At 25.3% G+C, this 10,907-nt stretch overlaps 1 protein-coding gene across 1 annotated transcript; it reads right to left on the bottom strand.

Annotated features, from left to right (window-relative positions):
- Positions 1-200: 200 nt before the first annotated feature.
- LOC145829584 (ephrin-A4-like) lies at positions 201-4,697 on the bottom strand. The gene is made up of 5 exons (XM_082937424.1): positions 4,574-4,697; positions 2,838-2,998; positions 2,653-2,781; positions 2,170-2,250; positions 201-1,517 (listed from the first exon to the last, which is right to left on the bottom strand). Exons 1-5 carry the CDS (start codon positions 4,678-4,680, stop codon positions 1,231-1,233), a joined length of 765 nt encoding a protein of 254 aa, XP_082793550.1. The 5' UTR covers positions 4,681-4,697; the 3' UTR covers positions 201-1,230.
- Positions 4,698-10,907: the final 6,210 nt, after the last annotated feature.

Here is a 10,907-nt window from a genome sequence, read left to right as displayed (position 1 = left end):
GTTTAGTTAACAAGCTTTGGTATAATATAAACTTGCATACAAAAAATTTTCATTCTATTCTTAAAAATCAAGAAGTTTTTTAAGTTTAGTTAGTGATTGGTACATTTTTTTTTACTTTATTACTTTTATTTATCCAATAAAAAGTTTTAACAAAAAAGTTTTAAAAAAGGCAATTATAATTTATTTTTTCAAAATAACACAAAGTTTTCTCAAATCTTTACTTATTTAGTAATTTTTATATGAATCACAACAGTGAGATTTTCAGAGGCAGTTTAAAATAGAAAAATTGGCAAAAAAAGTTTTTGTCAAAACAAGAAAGCATTAATAACAAATGAAGATCAATGATCAAAAAAAAGAAAACGATTGTAAATTATCTAAATTAAAAGTAGTTTTTACGAAGCATTTAAATTAAAAGCAATTAATAAGTTGAAAGTATAGAAATTAAAAGATTAAAAACAAAAACTATTTGGTTCTACGTAAAGTTACTCTATAGATACGTTTAGCTTAGTTATTTTTTTCAAACCTCTAAATGTTCTAATTTTTTTTTTAACTTTGAACAAATTAACTAGTACTATAGCAATATTTACAATAGTTTGAAGTTTTTTGAAAAGAACTAGAATTTTTTTCATAAAATTACTAAAAAGCTATCATCTTTAAGTGTCTGCTCTTTAGCATTAAAAAAAGGTTTGTTAAACAAAGTATTAATAGGATACTGCCAAAGTAAATGTTTTTCTACAAAATTCAGCTTTATAAAACTGACTGTTAAAAACTAAAATTAGTATTTAAAACACTACCTTTGTTTGTATTAACTTAAAAAAAAAAAGTTTTTAGTCAACTTTTTATTTTGCTAAGCTTTGATAAGTTTTAGAGAATTTAAAGGTAATTTTCACTAAATAAAATGTTTAAAAGCACAATTAGTAAGATAAGTAGTGTTAACACTCTTAACTGTTTTTTAATACTCAGCAGAATACTCAAAGTAAATTATAGTACTTTTATCAACAATTGAAAAGTAGTTAAATTATTTAATTTTTTTAACAAAATACTTTTTTAAGTTGTCAAACCATCTAAGATATTTTTTATCTCTTAAAAAATCATTTAACATATCTATAAAAAACTCCATTGTTATATGCTAATAACCTCAGCTTTAATTAATATACTTTTTAGATAAGAAACCTCTTAAGTTTCTAAAACCAAGTCAACAAAGAACTAACCTTTATCACAACTAAAAATTTAAATACATGTATAAAAAAACAAAAGTATCAGCTGTATTATTTTCGTAAGGAAGAAGTATTTTATTTTCGCTGAAGAACTAGCACCTAAAGCTTGAAGCAAATGCTCTTTAGTTTTTTCGTTTTTATCTAAGCTTGTAATCATGTTTTTCGGATGGTGGTGATTTCTTTTGGATGTTTTCAATTTAGGTTCTTCTATAATGCTTTCATTTGTGGTTTTTATCTTTAAGTTTTTTTCATCAGGAATGTGTTCAATTTTTCTTGTTTTAATTTTTTTCAATCTGCGTTCTAAAAACAGAAAAATATTTATCTAATACATAGTTTCTAGGTTATAATTTTTCTTTTCGTTAACTAATTTTGTTAAATTTAATACTTTGGCTGCTAATACATTTTAAAATGTTGTTAATTTTTTAAAGGTTAAGTAAAAGTATAACAGTAAAGTTATTAGACTATAACAAATAATATAAACTAAAAATACTTAACGGAATAAAATAAGGGTCAGGACTAATACATACAAATACAAAGATAGATACCGACTCTTAAATCTTATTCAAATTTTAACTTAAAAAGGGGGAAGGCAGCGTTTTGTAAGTAACTTGACATGCTTAATAGACGATGTCATTTTTGGCCGTCCATATTCTGTAAATTAAAATAAAAGAGTAGCCAAGAAAGTTGCAGCATGTTTTAATATTTAATTGCTAAGTATTTATAACTTTGTGTTTTGTACTTGCTGTTTTTATTTAAAGTTAAATGATAGACGAAAGGTTTCTGCTTTGCGGGCCGTAGCTTTTTAATTGCTGGTTTAAATACTATTTGCTTTTGTTTATAACTTTCTGAAAAGTTACAAAATAAGTATTATGCTCGTATTTCAGGTAGATTTACTGGTTAAAGTACATTTTAAGGTCGTATAAGTGGTATTTAATAATTAGTAAAAAATTACCTTTGCACTCAACTTGCAACTTAAACCTCATCGGTTTGTCTTTACAAGTAGTATCTTCTAAAACAGCATCCAGCGAGTAAGCTGTTAACAACGACATTTAGTGAAAAAGATGGTAAGAACTTTTATACATAAAACTTTTAAAAAATAAGATGAAAAGAGTTAAGTTACTTTTTTATAGTTGTTTATAAAAGTTTAAAAGTATTATAAAAAACGATTTTAAGTTAGTTGCCGAAATCTGTTGTTAAAAAAATGTATTATATATTTATTAATTGAACTTCCATTTAATTTTCTATTTTACAAAAACTTGTTTATAAATACTTTACATAACCCAATAATCGTTTAGTACAATATGAAATAAAATGTAGATAAAATTTTGTTAGATAAAAAAAAACACTATTTGATAACTTCTTATTGTTTACTTATAACGTAATTTATCAACAGATTTTTTTTATTATTACAATAAAAGAAATAATAACTGTGTACCGATATAGAAGTATTCAGTGCAATAATCGAATTCAAATCCGTATGGAGACGGACTAAAGGTTTGCATTTTCAGTGTTAATTTGTTCTCTTGATCTGGACGGTCACAACGAAAATAAATCATGTTTTTATCTGGCGAAACAAAACTGTTAATTTTTTTAAATTTCATTTCATATAAAAAAGCTTACCCGAAACTCTGCAATTTTCAAAGTCGCCCTTGTTGACCATATACACGTTGAAAACTTTTGTGAAGTTAGATTTATTTGTACTAATCAACCCAGTGTGAGGACACATTAAATCTAAAAAATCGCCCATTCTTAACTTTGCACTAGCTCCTGTAGTTGTTAGTCTGTTAAAGATATAGGTTTATGCTGTGTATAAAAATTAAACATGAGTTTTTTATTTTGATCTTTAACATCAAAAAGATCAAAAACAAAACCAAAATAAGTCTCATGGCTGATGTAAGCTTTAATCAATCTAGAACGGATTAAAGTTTTCAAACTGATGAGAATATTCGTAATTTTTTCAACTTAGTTGCATAAAAATACGGTCCAATTAGCCACTTAAGCTTAACAACGCACTTAAAAAGCAATTGGCTTCGCATTTTCGAAACAAAGACGTAGTTAGACTTTCCTTACGTTAAGTGTCCTACAAGAGTGGACGCTCAATTAGCCAGCTTTATTTTGCGGATATTGAAAGCTGTTGCTCGACAAAAAATTAGAAAAAGTGTTTGAGTTTTTTTAAGTAAATTCTTATGACACATTCTTCATTTAGTAACGCTTACTATTTACTAAAATGTGGTTAAGTTGTTATGAATGTTTGTACTTTGTCGGAATTAGAACAACATTTCAACTCAATAATGATGAATTGTAGTTTTTTATTGTTTAAAAAGACATTTTAATTAAAAAAACACAAGATGTTAACCTTTTTTTGTTCTGTAAAGCTAGATTAATCATTTGTTAGAAACTCATATTAAATTTAAAACGTATTAGTTTTAAAACGTAAAAAAGTCACAGTCCTTTTACAAATCGAAAAAGCAATAGGCGTTAATGATGATTAAGTGTATTTAAGTTTCTCTATAAAATTCTTAAAAAACTGAAAAAATTAAAATACGTAAACCTATAAAACATATAAAAACCAAAATTATTGAATAAAGTACAAAGGTGTATCACAAAACTCAAATGCTTTTAAATTAGCAATATACAATTATAACTATTATGTCCAAAAACTTTAAGGACTTAAAAAGCTCAATACAACTACCGAGTTATTTTGATAAAGTTTATTGTTCAACAAACAGCCGATCGTTTATCATTATTAAAATACCTGTTGGTGTTAAAAAGTATGATTAACGAAACAGTCGGCTACCACGTTCTATTAGAAATTAGCTAAAATGCCCAGTTTACAAGCAAAAATGTTTAGCAATAAAACCACTATTTAACTGCAAAAATAACCGCATATTTTTAGATCAATCGGCTAAACCATCCATAACGCTGTAAATGAATCGTTATACACCCTTTATTCTGCCGTTGTTGGTGGTCTCCACAGCGTTGTGCTAAAACAAATCGTCTGCGATGTATTATTAAGATGCATAAGCCTAGTGGTAAACTTTATGCATGAATAGAGTTTTTTATCTACTTAAACGAAGGTACTTTTTCGTTTCAATGTATGAGATTGGATTGTTTTGGCCTTACTCAGCGATAAAGTTTAACTTTTATATTAAAAGCGTGAAAACTAAACGAAACTTAATCTGTATTATTTTTGTGTTATGATGCAGACTTTTAAGTTATTAAAACGTCGTACTACCAAGAACAATACAAGTAAATTTTTGCTACAAAAACTAGTAAACTTGTTCAAAACTACCATAAAAACTGTTTATAAACATTTTTTTAACAAAATTAGATAGCAGATGTATTCCAAAACTAACTCGGGGGTGATCGATGGGTTCCAAAACAAGCTGTGCCTTTTCGGGTAGCAAAAATTGGATGATGCGAGCAGAAACAAAATTTTCAATAAATCAATGAAATATTTCATTTTGCAGTTTAAACGTAAAATCTATAAAAAATGTTTTTTTTTAAATACATGAACAGTTTCTAGACATTTTTTAAAGATTTCTTATGCAGCTAAATCAAAGTTTAAAATTTTTATGTTGAAAACAACTTGTTATACCAGTAACTACGTAAGCTATGAAAGATATGAAAAAAGTAATCAAAAATTAATCAAAAATTATTTTTTTAAACTATTGTTTAATATTTTTAAGCTATCATAATGTTCAGTACTAAACACAGTAACTATTGTAAAAAAAAATCAATATTCACTATTTTAACTAAAATACTTTAAATTTCCTTATTTTCTTATCAAAACAACTAAAAAAACTCAGACTTCTAATTAACAAACTCGACAAACGAACTGAAAGTTAACTGTTTTCATTATTGGCAAGTTAGTAGCTTCGTTGCTAAACATTTCTTTTTTCACTTGACTTCAGCTCGCTTTTTAAGCACTCTTACTTCTTGCTTTGCAAATTAAAAGCTTAACATAGCGATAACAAAATTTGTTAGTTTTAAAAATACTATCGTTACTTCTTTTTAAAAATTTTTGAGAAGTTTTTTAATTGAAGCACTTTAAATGTTTATTAACCAAAATTGTTGTATACTAAACAATATTGTTTAATATTTTGATATAACAGTTTAATAATTTGGGTAGTTTATATTTCTAATGTTTAGGTTAACTTATTGAATAATATAGAAATTACCTTTTTATCACAAAATACTTATAAAAAATATTTCGTAAAACTATTTTAGCGTATTACATTTTACTTTCTTTAAAGAAGTTGTAACCTATAATTTAAGTATTCACACTTTTGTTATTAGTGTTGTTTATCTTCTTTTTAAGTTAATTTAAAGTTATATATATTTTTTAGTTCTTATGTTACTAAACATGATTCATAGTACATTATTAAACACAAAATTCAGTTAATTTTCGTTTAGTTTTATTTTCTTTCGTTTTTCTTTTCGTTTGACTGATCGTTTTTTTACTAAAGATTTAAATATTTAAAAAAATTTTGTATAGTAGCTCGTAAGAAACTTTATAAGCATGTGGTGTACGACTCGATAACCGAAAGGTTCCTTTGTACACCAGGTCCTTAGACCAATTTTTTTAGCGCTTTTTTATCGTTCAATAAACAATAATATTTGTACAAACTTTGTTTACTAATTAAAGCTTCATGTTAAACAGGTTTACTTTGAAATATAAAATATGTAAGTAGCTAGTAGTTTAAAATAAGTTTGTTTTACCTTTAAAATTAAATTATATTCAGTTATATAATTTTTGTACAATCTTGTTTTGTTAAGGTCATCATAAGTTTATATTTAACATAGCTTTATAATATTTTTTTCCAACTCAAGTTGTTTCTATTCATAGAAACTAAACCCTAATAAAATTGTAGCAAACTAAATATTAAAATAACTGCAATTTTATTAATACTTTAGTAAGAACTATTGCAAGTTTTATAGACTTTTTAATATTTTGTTAATAAGTTTATTAAGTTTGGTCTACAATGAAGTAATTAAGTTGATATATTTCTTATAAAGATGTTTACTAATAAAAAACAAAATTTTAAATATAAGATTAAAATAGCTATGTTAGTAGAACTAGGACTACTTTTTAACCATTAATATGCTGAGGTTAATTCAATAAAACAAATACTTTTTTTTTAAAGTGTCTCTACTAACTCTAAAGTACTTATAAGAACATTTAAAACTGATATTAACATTTAATTAGTGTTACATTCATCTAGTAAGCTGAAATGTGTTTAAAAAAACTACTTCTTACTAGTTAATTAACTATTAAAAACATATACCTTTTTAAGTAAATTAGTTCTAAATATAAAGTTTTAATTTAACCCTATCTATATTATATCAAAAAATATTTATATTGACACAATACTACTACAAAATGGTGAAACTATTTTTTAAAGTATGTTTTCTATTAAGTTATTTAGTTTGACAGTTTTAAATCTAAAATACGACCATTACATTAGCTTACTTCTCAACTTATCGATAACAAGGTATACTTGTAAGTTAAATTTCGTAAGACTGTAAACAAAAACTTTGTAATGCAAATTAGATTTCAGTTCAAATAGCTTGATATTTCTCTCACAGCTGTCACTAAAGTAAATTCTAAATCAAATTATAAGCTTTTCTAAAGATTAGAGCATTTCAAAAACTGTCTACAATCTGAACTTTGATATTGAATTAAAAGGTCAAGACTCATTTCTTCTAATCCTGACCTCGTTAACTCGACACTTACTTACAGATCTACTGTAAACAGCAACTTAAATCAAATCGTTGGTTTAAGTTAAACAAAATACGTTTTTAGACAGAAAAAAGAACCTTAAATTATAAATAATTATGTTTTTAATTATTTTGTATATATGCTTGAAATTTAGTATTAAAATAAGTAACGAATTAAAAAACTTTTTCAAGTAGGATTGAATCATAATATTACTTAAACGATTATTTATAAAAAGCATACTGTAAAATTTAGCAATTTTTTTTTTTAATATGAAGTTAACTTCAAAAAATATTTTTTATTCTCACTACTTAAGCCTTTGAACTTTACTGATTAGAATATATTAATCTTTTTATGTATAACATTAGTTCGACTTGTATGTTATAAATCTGCAACCGAAGCAAAATCTTGCTCTTAGAGTAGTTTTGTTCCCACGATTAAATCAAATATTAAAATAGTTTATATGTTTTTAAAATATTAGTGTGTTATTTGTTTTAAAGAACCTCTCTATTCAATTAAAGTGTTGCACTCTAAAAATTTCATGAATTTTATAACAATTAAAAGCTTTTTCGAAATTAGTATGAAGAATTTCTCTCTAGCTTATAACACTTAAACCAAAACAACGTTGTTTTTTTTAAGTTTGTGCATATGGTGTCATAAATCAAGAATGTTAAGAATGTCACAAACGCGCTTTCTTTAATTACAGTTTTTTTTTCACATTCTTTTACAAAACAATGTTCTGTATATTTTCATTAAAATGATAAAGCTTTTTTTTTTTGGTTCTAAAATAGTTTATATAGGAAAAATAGATTTTTTAAAGTTTATTACGGTATTTAAACGTGCATATTTTTATTAATTTTAGATTAAAACTTATTTTAATTAATTTTTGAAATATATGTTTGTTGAAAGTCTTGAGTAGTTTTTTATTCAAAAAATTATGATTGAATTTTAACTAAAAGAAATTAACAAGTTAAAAACAAAGTATAGTAAATATCACAATTAAAACAGTATGATACCTCTTAATGCTTTTTTATGATTTTATACAACTTGTAGGTAGAATATAGTATTTTACAACTTTATGGCAATAAAATTTAAAACTTATTATCAGTAGTTTAAAACATATATATTCATTAGAAAATTATATAAATGTATATTTACATTTAGTAATTAAAGACGTTAAAAGGTATCCGTGGTGTGCGACTCGATAACCAAAAGGTTCTTCATGCACCAGGTCTTAGGACTAAATGTTTTGAGCGTTTTTTTTTATCGTTCAATAAAGTATAAACTATTGTAAAAATATTTGAGTGTTATTAAATCACTCTTTTTCCAGTGCTTAACTCGAATAAAATGTTTAAATCAGTACACTACATACTTAATAAACGTTTAAAGCCCTTTCGACACAAACTTTTTAACAAAATGTTTAGGTGAATAAGATAAAAATTAAGTGTATCATTAATGTTAAATTAATTTAATGACGAAAAAGTGCTCAAAAAATTGGTCTAAGGACCTAGTCTCAGAAAAAACTTTCTGTTATTGAGTCGTACGCCACGGATACAGTTTAATGTCTTGTCTGGGTCTTTAATAAAATAATTTTACGTTTAAAGTTATGTTAGAAAATCAGATAAATCCTTGAAAAAGCTTAGGAGGATTTTCAGAATATACTAAATTAATAAGTTCAACCTATGAAGTGACTAACCACGTAATCAATATTAAATTAAGTTACTTTTTTTGATTGAAGAAAAGTCTTTATAAATTCCACTGAAGGGCCAATTAGTGTATACTGTAGGTACAGTATAATTTTTAAGACTCAGTTTCATAGTCGGACAGCTTTATTAAAACATTAATAAGTTAGAAGATGTTTTGATTATTATTTAAATCAAAGAAAACTATATTGCTTTTTACAAAACGCAAAAAAAAAAGTAGTTTCTTTTTAACATTTTAAATTACTTTTCTTTTTAAACTGAGCACATAAACAAGAAAAATATTTTCTTAAATTTTATTATTCTAAAATACTAACATTCGTCAATCGAACATAAAACTCCTTTTAATAAGGATCAACTTTAAAAAATTAATTAACATTTTCTTCTAGGTTACTTTATTTGAAAATTGACAATTTTGTAAAACAAACGATTGTAAACTGTGTCATTAACTTAATTTTACACAACTGTACAACATATAGAGTCTAGTCTCTACAACCTTTACAAAAAAGCTGCAGAATTTTTATATTATACATACCAGAATAATTTATGAATTTCAATCTTAACGTTTCATCGTTAATATAATGAGTTTTCTATTAATAACAAAAGTATTAAACTATTTAAATGTAGAGGGTAGCTGTCAAATTTGCACGAGCGTACAAAAGTGCACGAGGGGACAAAACTGCACGAGTGAACGAAGTTGCACGAAGACACTTTTGCACGAGGGGATAAAATTGCACGAAGATAAAATCGCACGAAGATATTTATGCACGAGCAGACAATTTCGCACGGAGACATTTTTGTACGGTTTGATTTTTTTTTACTATCACTGTTACCCCTAACCCTTACCCTCGGTCGGTAACTTTTTTTTTTACTATCACTGTTACTCCTAACCCTTACCCTCGGTTGGTAGCTTTTTTTATTATTTATTTATTTTTATTCAATTTTTTATTCATTAATTTCTTTCTTAACTTTCACTGTTACCCCTAAGCCTTACCCTCGGTCGGTAGCTTTTTTTTTCGTAATTATTTAATTTTTCTTCTTTTTTTTATAATATTTTTTACTTGTTTTTTTATTTTTATATTTACTGTCACTGTTACCCTTAATCCTTACCCTCGGTCAGTAACTTTCTTTTTTTTGTTTTTTTATTAGTTTATCATTTAGTTTATTTTTTCTATTTTTTATTTATTTGTTTGTCTTTTATTACTCTCGTTCAAAAATGTAATTCGTGCAAAATTGACCCTTGGTGCAAAATTGTCTTCGTGTAATTGTGTTCCCTCGTTTAATTTTGTGCCCTCGTGCAAATTTGTCTTTGTGCAAAAGTATCTTCGTGCAATTTTGTTCTCGTGCAATTTAGTCTCCTCGTGAAAACTAGTAACCTCGTGCAATTTTGTCTTCGTGCAATTCTTGACCCGTTCCCAAATGTAAATGATATTAATAACGTAAGTAAAATAGAGAAATGAGGTTTGTTTTGACAAAAACTAAAACTTTTTTACAGTTTTTATTCTTTTTATATAAATAACCCCCTTAACCAGATATACGATTTACTTAAGTACTAGACGTTACATTTTTGTTGAAATGGTGTAAAAGTATAAAAATTGTATTAAAGTTTTAATTTATTGGATATAGTTGAGTTTAGGGATACGGTAAAAAAGAAGTTTTTATTGAATTAAGATAAGTTCATTTTGTTTCAGCATGAAGTAAAGAGTGCATGAGTATTAAGTATGAAGTAAAGAGCTTCTTAATTATTATAAAGTCTAAATAAATTTTTATTGAGTTTTTTGTAACTCTAACTCATTTTAGAAGGAGTAAATATTTCGGATATATAACAAAAATAAGTAAAACAATTAAATGAGTAAAGCTCATTCAAAATAATTAACACGAAGTAAAATAAGTCCATTATAAACATGTTAGTTGTTAAGATGGATACAAAAAAAAAGGTTTTACTTAACCAAAAGTTAAACCTTTAAAAAGCAAGTATTAAATATTATAATTATACTGCAGAGACTTTCAGTAAAAAAAGACAAATCATTAAAACTTTTCAAACACTAAATAGTTATAAATTTATAAGTTCTCAAGATGCCCAGTTAAAATTGCATATATACTGGACCTTGTAAAATTTCAAACAAGTTTTGTGTGGTAAATATATTTGCATATATTGTGTATAATTCCATAAAATATTAAAAGCTGATTACCTATCACTATCAGAAAAATTAATAAACACAAGAGAGTGGTTTTAACAGATTTAAAGAAATATTATAAAATCAGCCTTGG

The sequence above is a fragment of the Thalia democratica genome, chromosome 2 (assembly GCF_965202585.1).
Source record: "Thalia democratica chromosome 2, ktThaDemo2.hap1.1, whole genome shotgun sequence".
Taxonomy (NCBI): Eukaryota; Metazoa; Chordata; class Thaliacea; order Salpida; family Salpidae; genus Thalia; species Thalia democratica.
This window is presented reverse-complemented; position numbering and strand designations above follow the sequence as displayed.